Genomic DNA, 25,122 nt, shown 5'->3' on the forward strand with positions numbered 1-25,122 from the left:
GCCGTCAAGGTCCTGGGAGCCCGCAGGTGTGGCTAGGTGCGGGCGGCCTCGCCTCCCGGACTGGCGAAGTCCTGGGAGCCCATGGGCATGGCTACGGCCTCGCCTCCTGGGGCCAGCGAAGGTCCCGGGAGCCCGCAGGCGTGGCTTGGCATGGCAGGCTTCGCCTCCTGGCCAGCAATGGTCCCGGGAGCCCATGGCCGCGGCCGCCGTCACTTCCTGGGGCTCTTGACACCTGTGTATGCAAATTAACCGCCATCTTTGTCGGGTTAATTTGCATAGTCACTCTAATTGGCTGGTGAGTGTGGCTTGTGGGCGTGGTTTGAGCATAGCAGAGGGACGGTTAATTTGCATGTTTTCTCTTTTATTATATAGGACTAGAGGCCCAGTGCACAAAAATTTGTGCACTGGGGCGGGGAGGTCCCCCAGCCCGGCCTGTGCCCTCTCGCAGTCTGGGACCCCTCGGGAGATAATGACCTGCTGGCTTAGGCCTGCTCCCGGGTGGCAGAGGGCACGCCCAATCCCTAAGTGCAGCCCCTGGTCAGGCTCAGAGCAGGGCCGATTGGGGAGTTGGGGCGCCGCCCCATCATGCACAGAGCAGGGCGGATCGGGAGGTTGCGATGCCACCCTCAGTCACGCTCAGGGTAGGGCCGATTGGGGGGTTGGGGCACCGCCCCCTGTCACACTCAAGGCAGGGTCGATGGGGAGGTTGCAGCGCCACCCCCTGTCACGCACAGAGTAGGGCCGATCAGGGGGTTGGGGCGCTGCCCCCTGTCACTCACAGAGCAGGGCCGATCAGGGGGTTGGGGCGCTGCCCCCTGTCACTCACAGAGCAGGGCCGATCAGGGGGTTGGGGCGCTGCCCCCTGTCATTCACAGATCAGGGCCCATCAGGGGGGTTGGGGCTCCGTACCCTGTCACACACAGAGTAGGGTCGATCAGGGGGTTGGGGCGCTGCACCCTGTCACACACAGAGCAAGGCCAATGGGGAGGTTATGGCTCTACCCTGTCACACACAGAGCAAGGCCCGTGGAGGGGGGTTGGGGCGCCACCCTCTATCACCCACAGAGCAGGGCCGATCATGGGGTTGGGGCGCCGCCACTGTCACACTCGGGGCAGGGCCGATGGAGAGGTTATGGCTCTACCCTGTCAAACACAGAGCAGGGCCTGTGGGGGGGGGGGGTTGGGGCGCCGCACCCTGTCACACACAGAGCCGCAGGGCAATCAGGGGATTGGGGAGCTCCCCCCTATCAGGCACAGAGCAGGGCTGATCAGGGGGTTGGGGCGCCTTCCCCTGTCACAAACAGAGCAGGGCAGATAGGGAGGTTGTGGCCCCGCCCCCTGTCACACACAGAGCAGGGCCGATCAGGGGGTTGGTGCGCCGCACCCTGTCAAACACAGAGCCGCAGGGCAATCAGGGGATTGGGGAGATCCCCCCTATCAGGCACAGAGCCGGGCTAATCAGGGGGTTGGGGCACCTTCCCCTGTCATGAACAGAGCAGGGCGGATAGGGAGGTTGTGGCCCCGCCCCCTGTCACACACAGAGCCGCAGGGCGATCAGGGGGTTTGGGCGCTGCCCCCTGTCATGCTGATCCCGGTGCCGGGAGCATTGCTGCTTCGCTGATCCCGGTGCCGGGAGGCATATTACCCTTTTACTATATAGGATAGAGGCCTGGTGCACGGGTGGGGGCTGGCTGGTTTGCCCTGAAGGGTGTCCTGGATCAGGGTGGGGTTCCCCTCTGGGGTGCCTGGCCAGGCTGGCTGAGGGGCTGAGGGCTGTTTTTCGGTTGGCGAGTGACTGAAGCTTCCAACCGCTCCTTGTTTTTTTTTGTTGTTTTTTTTTTATTCTGGGCCAGCTTTAGCTCTGAGGCCTCGCTGCTGAAAACATCGATACAATGTTGTGGTCCGGCTGGCTTTCAGTCCAGCTGATTTTTGGGGTTTTGTTTAGCTTCTTATTTGCAACATAGTACATAGTTGCTTAGAGTTGCAGCTGAGAGGCCGGCAAGTTAGGCGGGGAACGTTGGAGTCCGCAGTCACTGGAGCAAGCAAGCCTCCCTGCTCCTTTCAGTGCATGGCTGCCGGCCGCCATCTTGGCTGACAGTTAATTTGCATAAGGATATGCTGATTAGCCAATGGGAAGGGTAGTGGTCGTACGCTAATTACCATGTTTTTCTTTTATTAGTGTAGATATACTTTTTATTGATTTCAGAGAGGAAGGGAAAGGGCGAGATAGAAACATCAATGATGAGAGAGAATCATTGATCGGCTGCCTCTTACATGCCCCCTTCTGGGGATCGAGCCCACAACCCGGGCATGTGCCCTTGACTGGAATCAAACCCAGGACCCTTCAGTCTGTAGGCCAACACTCTATCCACTGAGCCAAACCTGTTAGGGCTATTTGTATACATTTTAAATAAAAAATGTTTAATATTTTAAAAATCAGTTTTTAAAAATATTTTGTCTGATTTTTAAAATTTAGGTAGTAATTTTTTGTTTCATTTTCTCTATTCTGGTATCCAAATTGATCCTGTAAGAATTTTAGAGATCCAGTTTGTTCTCAGGCTAAGGTTTTGTCTTACCTTACAATGTTTCTCCTCCCTATAAAGACAGTTTGGGATACTTTGTATTGCATTTCCAATTGTTTCATTGACTCCTTCCAACAACAACAACAAAAAATATGGTAAATATATACAATTTGTCTTCTTTTTTTTTTACATTAAAGATATGTTAATGAAAAACAAAACAATTCAAGGAGGAAAGTTAGAATATTTACTTACTTTTTCACTAAGTAACATTAGCATGATTTATAAATCAAAAAATATAAAAAGACATGCAGTAAAAGAACTTTCCCCTGGTACTATCAGCCCAATTCTACCCTACCTCTGCCAACACATATAGGAAACCACTGTTATTAATTTCTTGTATATCCTCCTCAACTTCCTTTATGAGTATACAAACAAGTTTGAATGTAGACTTATAATATTCCTTTTCTCACCCAAGTTAACATAAAAAGTGATTCTGTACTTTGATTTTTTACTTCGCAATTTCTTGGAGATCTGTTTCATATTAGTAACTTAGACATCTTTTTTATTTTTTAATGGCATAATGTTATTCCTTTATATCAGTGATTTTCAACCAGTGTGCCACAAAAATTTTTTAAATGTGCAACACCAGTCAGGGCCACTGACCTCTTTTCTCTTAGATTGTCAAATAAGAAAATGATAATAGCCAACACAGCAAGAGCCATCTGGTGTGAATGAATCAAAATATACTTTATTTTTAGATCTGCAAAAAATATTTTTGTGTGTGTGCCACTGAATTTTAATAGTTTGTGTGTGCCATGAGATTCAAATATTTGAAAATTGCTGCTTTATATGTATATACTATAATTTATTTAACTGATTGTCTATTAATGGATATGGAGGTGGTAGTTTTCTTTTTAGGTTATAATATTGTATTATTCTCCCCTTCACTGCAAAAGAAATTCCTCCAATTTATTCAGACTGATTTTTGGTGGCACTCAGCAGAAATATGTGCATATGTTATAAACAACATATGATGAGCTTCTAGCAATACTATGTAGAACTTGACAAGGTAGTCCTAAAATTAATAGGGCCAAAACTAGCCAAGACAATTTTGAATAAATAGAATTTGGATGGAAGAATCACTGTACCAAAATCCATACCATCTTCCACTGAAAGAACTAGTTAAATGCATGAATCCTTGAAAAACTTTTGGACATTGAAATTGTCCAGTCACCAGATACATTATTTTTTTTTAAAGATTATTTCAAGAGAAGTTAATTTGATGTTCTGCTTAAACTACAGACACTTAGTTCACAAGCAATGATCATGGTAGAATCTGGCAAATGGTCCATCAGTATTGACATGGAACTGACTGTTCAGAAATAAATTCTCCAGGAGCGGAAAAAGCATGAAAACACAAATGTTATGTAATTTCTTTGCTGAAAATTTTTTTTCACATTAGCCACTCATTGTTTGTCTGTTCATAAAAGAATGTTGTGATGACTATTGTGTTAAGCTACTTAGTCTTATAAAGTTCCTACTTCTATTTTTTTTTCATTTTAAAATACTAGAACTATCCTATATGATAAAAGAGAAACATGTAAATTGACCGTCCCTCCACTATGCTCACCAGCCAATCAGGAGTGAGTATGCAAATTAACCCGCCAAAGATGGTGTGTTAATTTGCATACACAGGCGCCAGGCAGAGAGCAGAGCAGGAGAGCTGGCGGCTTGGAGGACTTGGCAGAGTGGGAGGCCATGGGACAGAGACAGAGCAGGAAGGGAAAACCAAGATCGCGGGGAGCACCAGGAATTCTGGGAATAGTAGTTTTGGTGGCAGCCCCAGGACTGGAAGCGGAAGCCCAGAGCATGGGGGAGCACTGGGAATGCTGGGAATTGTAGTTCTGGAGGCAGACGGATCTCCTAGACACTAGAGCAAAGTGAGCCTGGAGCAAGTTACTGTTGCGGTGGGGGATGGAGGGAAAGCAAAGGTGAGAGACATAAGTAAAATCAGAGTGTCTAGGAAAAATTAAAGGGAAGATATCCTAAAACTTCCAGGAAATCTCCACCAATGAAGCAAAGAAATAAAAAAATGCCTCTATTATTCTGTGAGCAACAAACCAAACTGAGTTGGGGTCTCAGACAATTCGCTCATATGATTGCAAAGACAGACAGAAACTCCCGGATTGGAGAGGGCTCCCCTGAGGGCTCCCAGATTGGAGAGGGTGCAGGTTGGGCTGAGGAACCCCCACAACCTCCAGTGCACAAAAGTCGTGCACCGGGCCTCTAGTCCATTATAAAATGCAAAGTTACTGAAGAGGCACTGAGGCTTAGTGGAAAGAACACAGGTCTTGGAGTATTACAAACTGGGTTGAAATCCCAATTTTGCCATTTACTGCATGACTTGGTTTCATTCTTTAAGCTAACTGACCCTCTGTTTCTTCAGTTGGGAAATTTGAATAATAATGCTTATCTTGCATTATTGTGAGAATTATGAACATACCTGAAGTGAGTACCTGACATATAATAGGAACTCAGTAAATGGTATAAATTATTATTATGGTTGTCAATAACATTTGTTCACCAGAAATCTGTTGCCTTTTCATGTTCTTTCTTTTTTAAAAAATACGTTTTTATTTATTTTAGAGAAGGAGGAAGGGAGAGGGAGAGATAGAAACATCAATGAGAGAAAAACATTGATTGGCTCCTCCTGCATGCCCCCTACTGGGTATCAAGCCCACAACCCAGGCATATGCCCTGACTGGGAATCAAACCAGTCACCTCTTGGTGCATGGGCACTTAATCCACTGAGCCACACCAGCCCGGTATGATCTTTCTTATTAGAATAAAGCTCAGGCTAGGTGCTACAATTTAGCATGAGCTTTGCCAAATGGAGCAGTGTCCAAAAGTTTCAATTGAATTGATCATCCTGAACGTTGATCTCATAAAACACACATGGAACATCCATAGAAACTTGGTCATTGTCTTTAAATTTAGTAGAAATAAGTATTTTTCCTTTAATTTAGTTAATTCTGCTTTTTTATGCTACCACCCTTTTCCTTTCTTTTGAGATTGTGATTACCTATCACAAGGTGGCTTCAAAAGCACTCCCAGTTTCTGTTCTGCTGCTTATATTGAAGCTCCTATGCAAGCTATCTATAATAATAAAAGGGTAATATGCTAATTAGACCGGACAACCTTCCAAATGAAGCCGCCATGGCGGGGTCCAAGGCAGAGGCGGCAGAGATCCCTGGTCGCTGCGGCAGGTGGGGGCCAAGCCCCTTGCATGAATTTCATGCATCGGGCCTCTAGTCTCTATATATAAATGGTTAATATGCTAAGTGTTCGACCGTCTGACCAGTTGCTATGACGCACACTCACCACCAGGGGGCAGACGCTCAACACCGGAGCTGCCAGGACATGCACTGGCCATTTACCGAGAAATGGCACTGCGGACCTGGTGCCCACAAAGCAACACTAAGCTTCCCCCAAGTGGGACACAGGCTCCACCACCACCCCGGAGTGACAGCCCACCAAATTGCAGCCAATGCTGCTGAGACCCCATGGCACAAAATGTGGCCCATAGCGTAGCTCAGTCCGGAAACAATGGCTGCAGGCTCCAGGTAATGACGTCACATAGCAACGCCTGGCTTCCTCTCCCTAGCAGCTAGCCTCCTTGGAGTTTCTTTGGCGCGGGAACACGAATTGCTTTATAGCCAGGTGCAAACATTTTACACTTTAACCAAATGTTTGTGAAGCGTTTTCCCGTGCCTCATCTCATTTGATCCTTACAGAAGTCCTGGAGTAGGCAGATAGGAGACTTGGTGGAATCCTATTTTCTTTTCATTAGCCGAAAAACTGAGATTTAGAAAGCTTAGAAGAAATGGTGGACCTTGAAAATGACTTCAGGTTTTCTCACTGCCCAGAATATAGTCAAACACTGCTGCAGTTAAATATTTTGCCCTTTGTTCTCCCTGCTGCGTGATCTATAATAATCTGCTTCATGTTATTATTTACTGCTATGTTGCTGACAATTACCTAAAAGAGAAGTTGGGGTGCTTCACTGGGCTGGAAAAAGTTTAACTAAATCAGAAAGCAGGTCTAATTAAGCAAGTTTATCTCTCTCTCTCTCTCTCTCTCTCTCTCTCTATATATATATATATATATATATATACACATATTTATAAAGCTCTCTCTGGCGCCAATCACACGCATGTGTTTCGATCTGTCACTGTCAATCGTGAATTTGGTTGACACTTCTATTATAGAGAAAGGGCAAATAGCGATATTAAAATATTTCTTCTAATTAATTTTCTTTCAATGTGCATGAATTCGTGCACTGGGCCACTAGTTATATTTTATAGTGAGGGCTGACAAACTTTCTGTAAAGGACCAGATAAGTGCTTTAGGCTTTGCAGGCCATACATTTCTCTATCATAAATACTCAACTCTGCTACATAGCATGAAAGCAGCCAAAGACAATATGTTAATGCATAGGTGTGGCTATGTTCCAATAAAACTTTACAAAAACAGGCTGTTAGGTGAATTTGGGCCATGGTTTGCCAACCCCTGTTCTATAGTATTCTGGATTAGCAATGAGTCCTGTCACCATGACTCAGAGGATTTATGTGCTGCATCTGGCAGAGGACTTGAACAGATGTGAGACCATCTGAAATTAATATTTAGCAAAAGCTTCTCAGAAACTAGATCATAGAGCTGTCCTGTGTTTGGAATACCTTTCATCACACACTTCTCTGTGCTAGAACTATTCTGCCATTGTGAGGTCAACTATCCTGTCTTGTTTACGAACAGAGTGCCCATTACTTACAGGTGCTCCCCATGCTACTTCACATCTGAGCAACATCGAACTGGGTTATGTTGTTTTTGTCCATTCATCATCCTCTTCCTAAATTTGTTTTCTATTTTATTTAGTCCCCCTTTCCTGCTGTTTCTCTTGTACAATTCAGTGTTCTTCTGAGCGGCTTGAATTTTATATTTTTTGCCAGTGAGTGAGAGAGCTTCTATCCTGATAGAGAATGAACCCATCCCATAGTATCTGACATCAGCCCCAAGACTTGGTTTCTTCTCAGTCACTTTGTGACTTCATGCTGCACAAAGATTCTTTGTTGATAAAGTTTCTCTTTGCCTTAGTTTGCCTTATCTTCATTTACTCATTTTGGCCACTAAGAATAAATAGCAGATATGCGGGCAGCACAGGAAATGCAGAGATGAACATAAATGATGTTGTCCCTGCTGTCATGGACACATTAGCAAAGATGACACACATCACATAAAAAATTACACAAATAATTCATTATGGTTGTGATAGGTGGTAGAAAGGAAAAATATAATTTGCAATGACAAAATCTCATGGGAGACCTAGTCTGAGAGGTCAGGAAAGGCTTCCTTTTGGAATTGATTATAAGCATATAATGACCCTGGAGTAAATATTTATTAAATTAATGCAGAAATGAAATGATATTTAAGATAAAACCTGAAGGATTGGCAAGAATTACCAGATAAAGTTTAGGGAACAAGAGTGAGAAGGGAGTCCAGACAGAGAAAGCAGCATGTGTGAGAGGCTGTGAGCTTGGTTCTTTCAGTGAAGCAAAAGATTACATGAGGAGAGTGGGGGTGGGGGAGATTGTTTCTCAAACTGAAGTGCTGTAGCTAGCCAGGGTCATGTTCATAAAGGTCAATAAACTATGTTTAAGGATCTGGACTTTGTCCTAAGAATGATGGGAAGTCATTGATGGTTACATGATGTGATCCTAGTTCTAGATGGCTTTAAATACTAGAAGTTGTCAAAAAGCCAAGTTCTAGAAACTTTCTAGAGTCAACCTCCTGAAAAATAAAACAAACCTGAACTAATTATTTCTCTTCTACATTAGAAATAGATATAATTCCATGTATCTATAATGCAACTTTCAAACTTCCACTTATTAAGAGTTCATGTCCCTATAATACTGGTAGTTATTTGGTGCGTATAAACTATCCTGTTGAGAGGTTAATAAATATTTGTAGAATTGTAGACACTTTCAAAGGTGTCAGAGATCATTTAGTCAAGACTATAAGAAGCCCCTCCAAAGTATCACAGATGAATAAGTATTGTTGCCTTCTGCTTGCATATTGCCAATAACTTAAAATTCACTACTCTCAACCTTGTTCATTTCAAGTTGGGGTGGGGGGGCAGTATTCCCTGTTACTTCTGCCTTTAGTTCTTGTTCTGTTTCTTAGAATTGCATAGAATAAGCCTAATTTACCATTTTTTTACTTTATTTTTATTGTCCACACTGCTATACTAGTAAATGGCCCTCTCTCCCCCCCACTTCACCATTTTAAAAGTGGTTAATAGAGAATCTTTGCTTAAAAAACAAAATGCCCTGATGAAACTAGAGATCAGATGATGAATTACAAACTGGGACTATATAAAGAATCCATTAGCATAAAATAAGTACAGTAGAATAGATAGTGATTTATCTCCTATGACATAATAATTAGTAAATGGCATAAAATTAACTGTACTCAGCTAGAACCTTGTTTCTTTCCTTTGGTCAACATATGGAGCACCTGATATGTAAATAGCATCTTATTACATATTCTCAGGAAATAAATAAAATAATAAAAGTATTTGCGTTATAAGATCTTGCTCTTAGAGCTTATGCTTGTCTTTTTAAAAAAATGTTTGTTTATGTAAATGCAATAGGTGAGCACATGCCAAATGAGCAGTAAACTAAAAGAGAGCTGTCGGAATTCCAAAGAAGAGATCTGGCAGGTTCTGATAGAGTAAATCTTCCATTAATACTTGATTCACTGAGCTTCTCTTTAGAATGGGATGGACCAGGCCTTGTTTATTTCTTCTCCTCCTCCTCCTCTCTCCCAGTCCCCTCTACCCCATCCCATACCAGTTCTCTGGCCTACGTGATCCTTCAAACAGTGTTTATGGAATTGAATTATTTTATTTCTCATACTGTGTTAGTGATGTTTAAGATGTTCCATTTTATGCCCTGGCCAAGTGGCTAGGTTGGTTAGAGTATCATCGCTACTCCAAAAGTTTGGGTGTTCTATTCCCAGTCTGGGCACATACAGGAGGCAACCGATCGATGTTTCTCTCACATTGATGTGTGTCTCTCTCTCTCTCAAAAAAAAAAGTTCCATTTTATAATATTTTTTTCACTCTACTTTTCTGTGCCTTCTGAATTTTTTCAATGAATACACATTTTTAATTGAAACACATACACATGATGTTGTTGACATAAGAACGTCTAAACCTATAGAAAAATGTCATGAATTTATTAGAGTTTATTTAAGCCAAACTGAGGATATGCCCAGAAGCAAAATCTCAATGGATTTAGAAAATGCTCCAGAGAATGACAGTTTGGCAGTTCTTTTTATACATTTAGAATCAAAGGAGAAAACATAAGGAAGGTAGATTAAGGAGGCAGGAGAAAACAAAGTGGGGAAATCTCTGGTATTGGATAAAAAGCAAAATGTAGAAACACATACTTCTTTTACATTGGTGGGTATAGGTTAGTTAACATTTACAGTAATTAACAGTGGGATGGGGGCAATAAGATAAGAGTTTTGGTGTACCTGCTCTTGTGAGGGCGGTTAAGCTTCCAAGGGGGTCTAGAAGAGAAGGTTACTTTGGCATTTCAAAGGTATGTCAATATAGATGCACAAGAACAATGGACAGGGCTCACTTATACTACGGAAGCTATAGGTCTAGGGCTTGATTACCCACCATGCCCTGCCTACTTAGTAATTTATGATCACATCATCATCGTGTGTGGTAACTTCGGATCATCATTGTGTGTGGTAACTTTTGGTCACTGAGCTTGTCAGGATTTGTACATAGCCCCTTTTTCAGAGTTCACAATATTCATACCTATTGTGAGAAGATAGGCAAAGACTAGCCTGTTGAAGATATGTGAAAAACATAATAAAATTTTTTTCACTCTCTAGAATGGATCTGTTAGGAGCTTTGCTAGTGTACATTAAGATGTTCAGCAGCTTCTTTTGAATGGCTATTCTAGGTTGACCTAAGCGATTAAAATAAGTGGATTATGTGGCATGATGACAGTAACAAGTTATCAGTTTAGCAGCAAAGCTTTGCTCATAGTTTCTTATTTCCCTATCTGCCTGATTTCTTTCAAGAGCTGCTTTATCATGTTTCTTTTCCTTTCAGCGGAACGGAAACCCCCTCTTTTCAACATGAATGCAATGAGTGCCTTGTATCACATTGCCCAGAATGACTCCCCAACATTACAGTCTAATGAATGGTAAGATTCTGCTATGATTTTAAATCTCTAGGAAAATTGCCATATGTATTTGCCACTTTCATTACATTTCATTTTAAATATCTGACCTGGAAAGCGTTTAATTTCTTGAGAGCTTGTTTGGAGGTTCTAGCAGGGGAGCGCAGCTACTCATATACCCTTGACCAAAAACCAGTCCTCTCCTCTAGGGGGAAGGTCGTCCTCTTCCACGGAGCACACAGCTTTGGGAGGGACGCGCATGGATCAGTGAGGGAGGAGGAGGACACCCGCCTAGCCACCCAGATCAGCCAAATCAACCCTGGTGATCAATGGAGTGACAGATAGTGCAGCCAGATCACCCTCACATCCCATTTCATTTCTTCATCATACATTATAGAGTGACGTTGGCATTAACTACACATACACACACACACACACACACACATTTTATTTCTGCCCTCACTGTGGCTTGTACTATGTTCTTAATGTGTGTAGATAGTAACTGAAATTCTACAGGAAACATGCCCTGCCACCTTCCTAACAACTAGAGTCTCAAGTCAAGACAGTCTTGTATTGATCATTTCAGCTCTTACCACTTCTAAACAGAGATAAAGTACCATTTGATATCATTATTTTTCCAGGTGCCGTTTCTTTACTATATGTATATTTAAATCTATTGAGACAGAACATATATTATATTCCAAAAATGTAATGTTCCTTGCTAAACATTATGATTTTTTAAAAATCCTTACCCCAGGATATTTTTCCATTGATTTTTAGAGTGGAAAAGGGGGATTGGGAGAGTAGGGAGGAAGAGAGAGAGAACATGTGAGACACATCGATTGGCTGCCTTCCATATGTGCCCCAACTGGAGTGGGGATAGAACCTGCAACACAGGTATGTGCCCTTGACCGGAATCAAGCCCATGACCCTTCCGTGTACAGGTTGATGCTCTCCAGTGGTTCTCAACCTTCCTAATGCCACGACCCTTTAATACAGTTCCTCATGTTGTGGTGACCCCCAACCATAAAATTATTTTCGTTGCTACTTCATAACTGTAATTTTGCTACTGTTATGAATCGTAATGTAAATATCTGATATGCAGGATGTATTTTCATTGTTCACGACCCACAGGTTGAGAACCACTAACCACTGAGCATGCTGGCCAGTGCCATTATGACATTTTGATAACTATTTGGGCCACAGAGTTTTAGAAAAAGGGCAATTTTTAAGAAGAGTAGACAAAATGGAATTTTCAAGACAGGAAGTATTTTCATCCAGGAAGCATATTCCTAGATTTTCTGACTTTTATGCTTCAAATGTACTACCTGGTTATAGGTTGTGGGTGATGGAGGCGTTACCAACTGGTCATGAAAAATATAGGCTTGAGAATTATGAGAGTTATAATCTTTGGGGAGAAAAATATGTTTAAAACTATTACATGTAAATACAGTATTTTCACTTTCTGATATATATATATATTATGATTTGACCTTGATTATATATTAAGAAATGTCTATGTGTTGATTAATGTGAATTATCCACATTCATTAGCCAAAATAATTAATTTTAGATGTCATAAACTTGAAAATTTAATTCTGATATTCCAAAAATGTTTTATTAAACATCTAAAATGTAAAATTTTCCCTGGAATGAAAATTTTTTTAAGTGAGCCATGTGTTCTACAAACCTTGATTTTTTTTATTTTAATGTATTTGCACACACAGGACTGACTCTTTTAGAAGATTTGTTGATTACTGCTTACAGAAAATACCTCAGGAAAGACCAACGTCAGCGGAACTATTACGGGTAAGTTTTTCTTTTCTTTTTTTCACCTTTTAAACTTATTTATTTATGTATGTATTTATTTTTATTGAATTTATTGGGGTGACATTGGTTAATAAAATAATTTTTTCAATTTCTATTTAAGAGGGGAATTTAAAGTCACGTTGTAGTGGAACATAGTAAATCATTCCTGTGGCAGTTCATCATGACAAACTGGATTAGAAGGTGCTGCCTTGTCATTTATCCAGAGATAGTAGCTAGCCATAGAAATAGCATGATTATCTCAATGTATGTGCCATACATGTATTCCCTATGAAGAGTTTTCCCTACACCCAACCCTTTTTTTGACTTTTGCCAAAGAATATGTCTCTTTGCTCTGGTCATTATTGTGATATTCCTATTGCTAATATCTGTACAAACTTTCAGGACAGAGTCTGCCAATGGTTTAAATGACAACTCGGAGATTTTTCACTTAGGTTGTTGCCAAATCATCAGGCAGTGAAGTTAGCATAGCATTCCATCGTCCATGTTGATGACAAGAGTACCATGTTAACTGCATTCATTTGATTTAAACATCATATATTTGAGCATCTCTTTTCATGTAACATTTTATTATAGACCTTATACATAGGTGATATGTTCTGTCTATATTAATGAAATATGTGGAAATCTTTTAAAATATAAATACCTTTTCTTTGCCACAAAATAGTCCAGATTTCTTCAACCTTTTTCTGTATGCATGTTGTTCCACTCTTGTTTGTTTTAACAAAAACTCTGAAGGATTGTATTGCCTAAATTAGTGAAATTTAAATATGTTGGCCACTTTGGCTAGGTCACAAATTCTTGGTTTCCATTTTCTTTTTCTTAGAACTCTGTAAACATTTCTCTATCATTTTCTGGCTTTTAGTGTTCCTGAAGAGGTAGGTCTGAAGTGGACTAGTTTTTCCACCCAAAAGTAAATGTGTTGTTGTTTTTTTCATATAGGTCACAGGCCACATTAATAGGGTGACAGAAGTAACAGGGCAGAGAACTCTACCTAACTCTCATTTGGTGTAGAGCCATCACATGTTCTAGATATGAGCTAGTCTGTATGTCTTAGCAACAGCTCCACATTTCTACATAGAGGGAAAAATGGCAACCAGAACAAAACATCATAATACAAGATAAAGTGGTATCTTTATTACTTTGAAGTAAGCAAAGATATTTTAAAAGGACATGAAAAGCATTACCATAAAGGGAAAAAGTAGTAACTTTGGACTGTATTAAAATTAAGCGGGGCAAAACCTCGAAGAAGAATATACTACAAGGATTCAAAGTTGAATTTTGAGGCAATAGACAACAAAAGGATATAAAAAGCAAGTGGGCAGAAATAAAGAAAGAAATGGAGTAGAAAAATTAAAACATAACATTAAAATCATAAGCAATCTACACTAATAAAAGAGAAACATGGTAATTAGCGTACGACCGCTACCCTTCCCATTGGCTAATCAGCATATCCTTATGCAAATTAACTGTCAGTCAAGATGGCGATCGGCAGCCATGCACTGAAGCGAGCAGAGAGGCTTGCTTGCTCCAGTGATGGCGGACTCCAACGTTCCCCGCCTGACTTGCCGGCCGCTCAGCTGCAACTCTAAGCAACTATGTTGCAAATATAGAAGCTAAACAAAACCCTAGAAACCGGCTTTCAGTCAGCCGGGCTTCAGCCAGCCGGACCACAACATTGTATCAAATACAGAAGGTAAAGGCCAGAAACCTGCTTTCAGCAGCGAGGCCTCAGAGCTAAAGCTGGCCCAGAATAGAAAAAAAAGAAAAGAAAAAAAGGAGCAGTTGGGAGCTTCAGTCACCCGCCAGCCTGAAAACAGCCCTCAGCCCCTCACCCAGTCTGGCCAGGCACCCCAGTGGGGACCCCCACCCTGATCCAGGACACCCTTCAGGGTAAACCAGCCGGCCCCCACCCGTGCACCAGGCCTCTATTCTATATAGTAAAAGGGTAATATGCCTCCTGGCACTGGGATCAGCGTGACAAGGGGCAGCGCCCAAACCCCCTGATCGCCCTGCGGCTCTGTGTGTGACAGGGGGCGGAGCCACAACCTCTCCATCCGCCCTGCTCTGTTCGTGACAGGGGAAGGCGCCCCCAACCCCCTGATCAGCCCTGCTCTGTGCCTGATGAGGGGGAGCTCCCCAACCCCCTGATCCGCCTGCGGCTCTGTGTGTGACAGGGTGCGGCGCCCCAACCCCCTGATCAGCCCTGCTCTGTGCCTGCTAGGGGGGAGCTCCCCAATCCACTGATCACCCTGCGGCTCTGTGTGTGACAGGGGGAGCTCCCCAAGCCCCTGATCCGCCTGCGGCTCTGTGTGTGACAGGGGGCGGGGCCACAACCTCCCTATCTGCCCTGCTCTGTTCGTGACAGGTGCGGCGCCCCAACCCCCTGATCAGCCCTGCTCTGTGCCTGATAGGGGGGGAGCTCCCCAACCCCCTGATCGCCCTGCGGCTATGTGTGCGACAGGGTGCGGCGCCCCAACCCCCTGATCGGCCCTGCTCTGTGTTTGACAGGGTGCGGCGCCCCAACCCCCTCCCCCCCCCACGGGCCTTGCTCTGTGTGTGACAGGGTAGAGCCATAACCTCCCCATTGGCCCTGCCCTGAGTGTGACAGAGGGCGGCGCCCCAACCCCCCGATCCGCCCTGCTCTGTGTGTGACAGGGGGCGGTGCCCCAACCCCCTGATCGGCCCTGGTCTGTGCATGACAGGGGGGAGCTCCTCAACCCCCTGATGGGCCCTGCTCTGTGGATGACAGGGGGGAGCTCCCCAACCCCCTGATCGTCCCTGGTCTGTGCGTGACAGGGGGGAGCTCCTCAACCCCCTGATGGGCCCTGCTCTGTGAGTGACAGGGGGTAGCGGCCCAACCCCCTGATCGGCCCTGCTCTGTGTGTGACAGGGGGTGGCGCCGCAACCTCCCCATCGACCCTGCCTTGAGTGTGACAGGGGGCGGTGCCCCAACTCCCCAATTGGCCCTACCCTGAGCGTGACTAGGGGTGGCATCGCAACCTCCTGATCTGCCCTGCTCTGTGCATGACAGGGGGCAGCGCCCCAACTCCCCAATCGGCCCTGCTCTGAGCTCGACCAGGGGCTGCACCTAGGGATTGGGCGTGCCCTCTGCCACCCGGGAACAGGCCTAAGCCAGCAGGTCATTATCTCCCGAGGGGTCCCAGACTGCGAGAGGGCACAGGCCGGGCTGAGGGGCCCCCTCCCCCCACCGAGTATATATATATATATATATATATATATATATATATATATATATATATATATATATATAAAACCCTAAGTGACTGTTTCGACCAGTCACTATGATGTGCACCGACCACCAGGAGGCAGATGGTCAACGCAAGAGCTGCCCCTGGATAGTCAGTGCACTCCCACAGGCAACCTCCCATGGCTGGCCAACCTCCTGCAGTCCCTCCCCCTGGCCAGCCAGCCGGCCCCAATCATGACTGGGTGAGACAGCCCCAATTGGCCCCGATTGCCAGCCAGGACAAGGGACCCCACCCATGCACGAATTCGTGTACCAGGCCTCTAGTACTAATATAATAAGCAAATCCACTTAGGGTGTTTCCCATGGTAGATAGTCTTAGGGAAATAAAATTAAAGGCAAATTAAAAAAAAATCCTAAAGATTATTATAGAAAAGATGACACATATAGAAGACAAAAGAGATCTAACATAGGCCAACCTATTATTCCTGAAGAACAAAGCAAAACACGTGGAGCAGAGGATGTTTAAAGATATACCTGAAGAAAACTTTTTTGTCAGTAAATGTTTGGATCTTTATTTGATTTGGTTTGATTTAGTTTGATTTAGTCTTTATTTGATATGGTGAGCCAAATCAAATGAGCCTCGCCACTTATTCAACAAATATCTACTAACTAGAGGCCCGATGCATGAAATTCGAGCAAGAGAAGGCCTTTCTTCTCCTGGCTGTGAGCACCGGCTTCCCTCCAGCACCCGGGACTTGGGCTTCCCTCGCAGCCCTGGCTTCATCAGGAAGGTCATCCGGTCTAATTAGCATATTATGATTTTATTATTATAGATTGTCTGCTGTGTGCCAAGCACTGTTTTAAGCACTAAAAATAATATGAATGTACACAAGAAAATGATAGCTCCTGAACTCATGGAACCTATATTCTAATGAAGGAGTATAAAAACAAATAAATATGTGATGGTATAATGTCAGGTGGTGATAAATTATTTATAGAAAAATAAAGCAGACACAGGGACAAAGAATGGCAGGAGCTGCTGTTATGTAAGGATTAGAAAACAAAATACACCCAACAGTAGTGTGGGGAGGGGAGGAGGATTGAGGCAGATTCTGACAAGAATATTCTATACTCTAGCAATGCTTTTATTTTATTATAAAGTTTCAGGTTTGCCCCTAAGTTATAGCTTCAAATTTACTAAAAAACGATTTCTTCTTGTATAATTGAAGCACAGGAGTAGCAAAATAATTTCCTTTCTCCCTTTCGTTCTCATCTTGAAATGTGCAGGCTATACTTACTTCCGGGGATCTTCAGAAAGGACTCTTTGCACAGGAAGAGATATTTTATAAAAGCAGGAGCAAAAGCCAGTTTCCCTGACAGCAAAGTCAGGGTGAAGAACCACAGGACATGTAGATTTTTTTTCCTCACAATAGTCCTGTTCCTTCGTTATATCTTGTTAAACTTACAAAGAAGTAAAATCCATTCCATCATCTAAGGCCTACCACATTTCTCCCATTTTCCCAATATCTTTAAATTATAATTTCACATAAGTGAATTTTCCACATAACTGAACCTTTTCCTTTAAAAAACAAAACTTCTTCCTCCTACTTTTGATCATTGTCTGTGTTCAAATATAAGATGTGCCTCTCTACCTTCTAAAGCAGCGGTCGCCCACCTTTCGGACCTCACGGACCACCAGTGGTCCGCGGACCACCGGTTGGCAACCACTGTTCTAAAGAATGTATAATGAACATAATTTCACTTCTTGCTGGCTCAAAAACAGTAGTATTTTGCAAATTATTGGAGTATAAAACAACTATATGAGGGCATTGTGCCTTTTAAAATAGCCCAGAAACCTTTGTCCATTTTCATTTGGTTGGTGGTAGGTATGTTAATCATGGAATTTCTCTCTTTCTCTACTGTCAGGCTGTCAGAGGACAGCAAATAACCTTACCTCTTAAAGTTCTCAATCCTCTTTCTCCCACTTTTATTCCCTCTTTCTAATCTGCTATAGGCTGAGAAAGCAGGAAACTGAAATATGTATTAGAGATGACTGACAATATTGAAAGTGAGGGCTGCTTATGCCCAGAAAAGTTTATGGACTTTGGGGCAGATATTTTCACTCCTTGGAGGCCCTTCTACCTTTTTCCTGGTTGTACAACTCTTCAAAGGGAAGATGAAGTTGCCAGAATTCTGACCTCTGAATAAATTGAGCAGCTATCACATTTTCAGTCATACACTATATATGACCACAGAAATAGAAAACAAAATATACACAACAGTAGTGTAAGGTGGGGAGTAGGATTGAGGCAGATTATAACGAGAATAGTCTGTACTCTGCATTGCTTTTGCTTTGCTATATAGCTTCAGATTTAAAAGTTATAAGCCACTCAGCTACTATTTAAAATTATAGTCATTGTTATACTTGTAAGATAAGGTAAACATCAAGAGTTCTCAAGTAAACTCTAGGACAAAGTCCACAAAATGGGACTTGAAGAAGAGAAAAGCATTATATTTATCTTTTTTAAGATTAATACAATATGAGGGACTACATGGAATGAAAATCGTATCTTGTTATTTCTGCAAAATCCATAGAACTGTTTTATGTCCATTTATTACTATATCTATATCTTGCATCTAAAAATATGTTTCTCATTATTATGTTTTGCTATTTTCTCCTCCCTCAATTAGCATGACTTTGTCCGACGAGACCGGCCACTACGTGTCCTAATTGACCTCATACAGAGGACAAAAGATGCTGTTCGTGAACTAGATAACCTACAATACCGCAAAATGAAAAAAATCCTTTTCCAAGAGACACGAAATGGACCTTTGCATGAATCACAGGAGGATGAAGAAGTAGGTTCAATTTATTTTAGCAGGCACTTATAGAGTGTCTACTATGTGAAAAAGTTCTAGACTGGGCACTATAAAGGGGATAAAAAAGGTAAGGGATGCTCTCTGCCTTAAGAGACACAGAGTTGCAAAAAAAGACATTCATGAAAAAACTCTTACATAAGACAGAATTTGAAAAATGCTTTAGAGGTATATCACCATGCAGGGATCCATAGTGGGAAGATAAGTCTGCTGGTGGGGATTGGTGAAGGTTGTATGGAGGACATGATGTGGGTGATTTTTGACAGAGGGCATAGGGCATTTTAGACTCAGGAAAGTGCTGTCCTTTAGAAAGATTATCCTACCAACAGAATGTAAGATGGATTTCATTGAGTGACTAGTTAATGCACGAAGTAAAAAGGGCAGTGTCAAAGGAATGGGGAACAAGAAACACTTTTGAGAAACACTGTAGAGGTAGATTTGATAATGCTAGGACCTTAATGAGTATGTCAATACCCAGAACAGAAGGAACCAAGGAGAAAGAGTAGGTTTAAAATTATTTCAGTTAGGTGCCTATGGAGTTTAAGGGCCTAGCATCGTATGCCACTGGCATAGTATACAAATGGAATTTTCAAAGGAGAGAGAACTTCCTGGTTTCCCATTCAAATAACTTGAGAAGGATTGGTTGGGACAAGGGTAATGACAATTGAGACACCTGAACAGTGTCTAGCAATTGGTTGGGATATACAAATCCAGAACATAGGAAAGAAGTCTGATAAGGGGTAGTTGGTTGGGGATCAAGAGCTCTAAAATTATCATGAATCAAGGAGTTGATTGTAGAAGGAGAATTCCATGTAAGAAAAAGAAGACCTAGGAAGTAAAGGCCTCGCAGATGTTAAGAGAGTACACAGTTTCAAGGAGGGAACAGCCAGTGCCATCAGAGGCTGCCGAGAGGTCAAGTTATACCAGAAAAAAAAAGTTAATGTTTTACAAGTAGGGCATTCTGGGTGACCTTCATAAAAGCAGTTTTATGAGAATAGTTAGGATAAATAGAAAAATTACTATTTAGAATAAATGGGAAGTGAGAAAATAGAGACAGCAGAAGTTGGATGTTTTAAGATTTATAAATTTGGCTGAGAAGGAAAAGTGACAAAGGGCAGTATGTAGAGAGGTACATGAATATGGGGCAGGGATTTTCAGATTTATATGCAGAGGGGAAGGAGCCAAGCCAGAGGCATCAAAGGCAGAGGAAAGAGATATAGTTATAGAAGTGGGATCTCAGGAAGTGCTTAGGATGGGAGCAAGAGTATTTGAGCACAGATTAGCCTATCTAAAACTAGATCAAGAGGAGGAAAGGAATGATGAATCTTACTTTAGCTTTCTGATATAAAATAAAACAAAATTATTACATTGATAATTATAAAGTAAAATTCAGAAAGCTGAATTGGATTATAAACTCTCGTGATTACATATATACAAATGATTCTCCTTAAATGGGAAAATAAATCTATTAAAAATATAATGTATTATATAACATTTTCAATTACCCCATTACCTACCTATGCCAGTGACTCCCTACATGACCAAGTAACAATTCTTTAAAGTTATATATGTACATATGCTTCTTCAAAAATAATGTTTATTTGGAACTAAGTTGCTTTAATTATACTATTTAATCTTATATCAAAAGATATCCCATTGTGATGGATAAATTATATGTTCTGATTATTTTACCACTTCTCAAATAGTAGTCTTTAGACTAGTAGTGATGAATACCAGTATTATTTAACAGATATATTTAATAAGATTACAGAGGTAAGCATGATAGAATTGCTTAAAGGAGGCAGAATTTAATTACCTATCCAGGACAGTAGAATTAATAATATCCCTGCTTAGCTATGAAGTTACTCAATAATGACTTGCAAAGGAGTATATTGCTTGTCAAATCTCTGAAAACTCTTTTTATTCTATTTTAGTTTCAAGTGACCACTGCCATATTTGCAAATATCCTTGAGGTCACCTGTCGCCTGCAGTCTTTCTCTAGCACCTTGATGTTCCTGGAGGTCTCTTACAAACCTGGCCTGATTCTGCTTATTAAATAGCAATACAATAATATGATAGTTGCATATGACAGGGGAAAGCCCTGGGATAGCAGCATTTGGAGCCTTATGACTCATGTCCAGAATGGCCCTGGGGAAGGCATAGAGTGAATTTGAGATGTCTGAAAATGGTGGGGGAGTAGTGGAGCCACTACATAAAAAGTTTATCTTTGCAGATTTGGCAGAAAAGCAACCTGGCACTGCAAAATTGAGTGTGCTTAATAGCTTAGTCAATGGATTGGCGCTTTATCTCCAGTCATTTTTTTTTAACCCGAGTGCCCCGTTTTTATAGGACAGCGAACATGGAATCAGCCTGAGCAGGGAAATGGACAGCCTGGGGAGCAACCATTCTATCCCAAGCATGTCTGTGAGCACAGGCAGCCAGAGCAGCAGTGTGAATAGCATGCAGGAGGTCATGGATGAGAGCAGCTCTGAACTTGTCATGATGCATGATGACGAAAGCACAGTAAATTCCAGTTCCTCTGTTGTACACAAGAAGGTAGGTTTCACAGTCCCCTTCAGAGCTCTAGGCTTTGTCCATCATCGTGAAGCCACCTCAGGTCACTTAGCATCCAGATATTTAAGTTACCTTTTTACAACAGAAGCATGGGACTAAACCTAGCACTGGATACATTCTCCTATAGTAAAAAGGTAATGAAGGACTGTGTAAGCTACATCTGTGCCTATTTCTTTATCTTCCTCTCCTTGTTACTCTGAAGTCTACCACCATCAATAAGTAAAAATTTAAAAATCCACAAATCTCCAAGTCAAAGAAACCAGTAAGTCCCTCTCTAAACCAATAACCTTAATACTGCAGACCTTGAGAGTTTCCTGTGTAAAACCTTTGGGTGTGCCCTTTTAGAAGAATGCCTTTGCACAGTTTGCTTCTTAATGGATATTCCCAAGATACTGCGTGTTTTAGAAACACTTTCTGCTCTTTTCTGTTGTTCCTTGTATTTATTGTTTCTAATTCTTCTAAGACTGATTCTCTGTCACCTTAAATACTATATTCTCATTTTTGAAAAAATGATTCTGTTTTTTATTTTTACTTTACTTTTCCAACTAAAGATCCTCATTTCATACAAGCCTATCATGGTTCATAAGTTGAAATACTTTATGAAAAAAAAAAATTAAGCTTCTTTCAAAGCAATTTCTGTAACATGAGTATTTCACAGAATTATCAATAATTTTTTTTTGGAAGAATTCCCAAAAGTGTTTTGAGTGACCTTAGGGAATAAGTTCACAGAATGGAATTACAGAGGAAAAAATCCCTTATAATTTTGTTCTTATTAGGTATATATATTTTAATCCTCACCCGAGGATATTTTTCCATTGATTATCAGAGAGAATGGAAGAGAGAGGGAAAGACAGAGAGAAGCATCAATGTGAGAGAAACACATCGATTGGTTGCCTCCTGCACGAGCCCCAACCAGGGCCCCAGCTAGGGAGGAGCCTGCAACTGAGGTATGTGCCCTTGCCCAGAATCGATCCCGGGACCCTTCGGTCCACAGGCCAATGCTCCATCCACTGAGCCAAACTGGCTAAGGCCTTATTAGGTATATTTGAGGTGTATATGTACTTGTTTTAATAAATAGCAACAAGCACATTCTAATTCTAGTGAGAGCGTATTAAAGAATTTTTTTCACTTAGACTTCTATTTGTTGTGCATTATTCTTGGGAAGAAACGAAAATTAAACAGGTAAGGATGAAGGGCAGGAGAAAATATATTGGTCCCTGGCTGTGAATAATGGAGGGATACATATTTATTTTCTGAATTGATTAACTTATTCATTTATTAAAATAATACTGGTGGGGACCTCTATTATGTGCCAGGAACTATGGTAGGCCCTGTGGATACAGAGGAAATAAAACAGACATAGTGTTTTCATAGAGCTTATTATCTGTAGGGGAGATTAAGCAAATAATCATACTAATAACTATATCATGTAATTATGAAACTTGCTCTGGGTAAAAGGAGGATTTAATCTAGCAGGAAGTAGTGGAAAGCCTATCTAATAAAGTGACATTTAAGCTAAAACTTTAAAGACAAGTGGAAGTTAGGTAACTTGGGGTGAGCAATGGGGGTGAGTCAGAAAGCAACATGTGCAAAGTACTAGAGACAAAAACAACTTTATATGTTCAAGGAAGAGGGGAAAGGTCAGAGGGGTTAGAGCTTCGTGAGCTACGTGGAGAGTCAATTGAGACCAGACAGACAGCAAGGACCCAGGTAATCAGAAAGCCATGGAAAAGCGTATATCAGACAGATGTAGAAACGTGCTAAGAGTTCAGCATTGCCAGCTGGCCTTTGAATACAGGCAAGTGAGCATATATTTGAAGGGTAGAAAAGAAGGTTTTGTGAGGCTCTCTTTTTGGAAGGAGCTTGCATGGATGCTGACATCTGGCTCTTTCCTTTCTATTTCCTCTGAGGCTCCATGGGTATAGATAGAAAAAGAAGAGACATTCTGTTGGATTTTTTTCCTCCAGGACCTCTTAAATGGGAACCCAAAATTAGAAGAAAGATGCTACTGGTAAAATCAATAAGAAAGAAGACCCTTGCCCTAACCGGTTTGGCTCGGTGGATAGAGCATCGGCCTGTGGACTGAAGGGTCCCAGGTTCGATTCCGGTCAAGGGCATGTACCTTGGTTGCGGGCACATCCCCAGTAGAGGGTGTACAGGAGGCAGCTGATCGATGTTTCTCTCTCATGGATGTTTCTAACTCTCCATCCCTGTCTCTCTCATCGATGTTTCTAACTCTCCATCCCTCTCCCTTCCTCTCTGTAAAAAATTAATAAAATATATTTTTTTTAAAAAAGAAAAAGAAAGAAGACCCTGGTCTCAAATTCATTGAGGGTTTTCATTTTAATTTTGGCATGCTGGTATAGAGCTTTCTTGTGATGATGTGGGTCTTTTAATACTTTTTCCTCCCTGGTGCAATCACTTAAGAAGAATAAATGTTAATTTATATTTTGAAGTAAAAGGTAGTTGTATTTGGTCCACACACACAATCACTTAAGAAGAATAAATGTTAATTTATATTTTGAAGTAAAAGGTAGTTGTATTTGGTCCACACACACACACAAATGTTTGTCAGGTAGAATTAAGTTATGTAATTTATTTCTTTTTTTCTTATGAGATAGAGGAAATGTGATGGAAGAAAATTGAAAAACCTTTTCTAATAAAACTTTGAATGAGTTAACTCATTCTACTCTGGGTACATACCCAAAAGAATTGAAAGCAGGATCTCAAAGAAATGTCTGTACACCCCTATTCATAATAGCATTATTCACATTAGCTAAAACATGGAAGCAACCCAAGTGTCCATCAGTGGATGAGTGGATAAGCAAAATGTGGTACATACATACAATGAAATATTCTTCAGCTTTAAAAAAAGAAATGAAATCTTTTATATATATTATTGATTTCTGAATGGAAGGGAGAGGGGGAGAGAGACAGAAACATCAACGATTAGAGAGAATCATTGATCAGCTGCCTCCTGCATGCCCCACACTGAGGATTGAGCCCGCAACCCAGGCATGTGCCCTTGACTGGAATCAAACCCAGGACCCTCAGTCCACAGGCCGATGCTCTATCCATCGAGCCAAACCAGCTAGGACAGAAAGGAAATCTTGACATGTGCTACAACATGGATGAACCATGGGGACATTATGCTAAGTGAGATATGTTACTCACAAAGACAAATATTGTATGATTGCACTTACATACTTAGGGTAGTCAAAATCATAGAGACAGAAAGTAGAATGGTGGTTGCCAGGGGCTCGGGAGAGGAGAGAAATGGGGAGTTATTGTTTAATGGGTATAGAGTTTCAGTACAGTATATACTGAACTGTATACTTAAAAATTATTAACATGGTAAGTTTAATATGTATTTTACCACAATAAAAAGAGGAAAATACATATAAGCAGACTATAAAATACAACATATTATATATGAAACCTTAATGTTAAATATGGTATGCCTGTGCTTAAAAATATTTCATCTTTAAACACAATAGAAACAAAAAAATATTTAGTTTATATTTGTTGGTTCATTTGAATTCCTAAAAGTTTTTCACTTAAGAACATAAATGAAATAGGATCTGAAACTCTCAGTGAAAAAATTTATATAATGGACTATAAGAATGAGGAAACTAGTTTATAATTCTATCTGCCACTGTTAATTTTTCTTTACTTTGGATAAGTCACAAACCTCTTTGGGCCTCAGTTACTCCATCTGTAAAATTAGGAGTTGTTCTGTATGATTTCAAAGATCCCTTCCAGCTCTAAAATTTTGTGCTTCAATTCCTATAATATTTAAAGAAGCAAATCTCTAATGTGACCCTCAAGCTATTTTGTAGAGGTACCTCGGGAGC

The 25,122-nt window shown here is 41.4% G+C and overlaps 1 protein-coding gene across 7 annotated transcripts in view; it reads left to right on the forward strand.

The window, feature by feature from the left end:
* Nucleotides 1-25,122, forward strand: part of TAOK3 (TAO kinase 3) — a 153,757-nt gene that overhangs the window by 87,585 nt on the left and 41,050 nt on the right. For 6 of the 7 annotated variants that reach the window (XM_023760401.1, XM_014462471.2, XM_023760400.1 and 3 more), the window contains 4 exons: nt 10,710-10,803; nt 12,507-12,588; nt 18,509-18,676; nt 21,044-21,250. In XM_023760401.1, the coding sequence (XP_023616169.1) occupies nt 10,710-10,803; nt 12,507-12,588; nt 18,509-18,676; nt 21,044-21,250 (551 nt within the window). The remainder of the gene's footprint in view (nt 1-10,709; nt 10,804-12,506; nt 12,589-18,508; nt 18,677-21,043; nt 21,251-25,122) is intronic. The other variant, XM_014462472.2, reaches the window with a different exon arrangement.

The sequence above is a fragment of the Myotis lucifugus genome, unplaced genomic scaffold (assembly GCF_000147115.1).
Source record: "Myotis lucifugus unplaced genomic scaffold, Myoluc2.0 scaffold_181, whole genome shotgun sequence".
NCBI lineage: Eukaryota > Metazoa > Chordata > Mammalia > Chiroptera > Vespertilionidae > Myotis > Myotis lucifugus.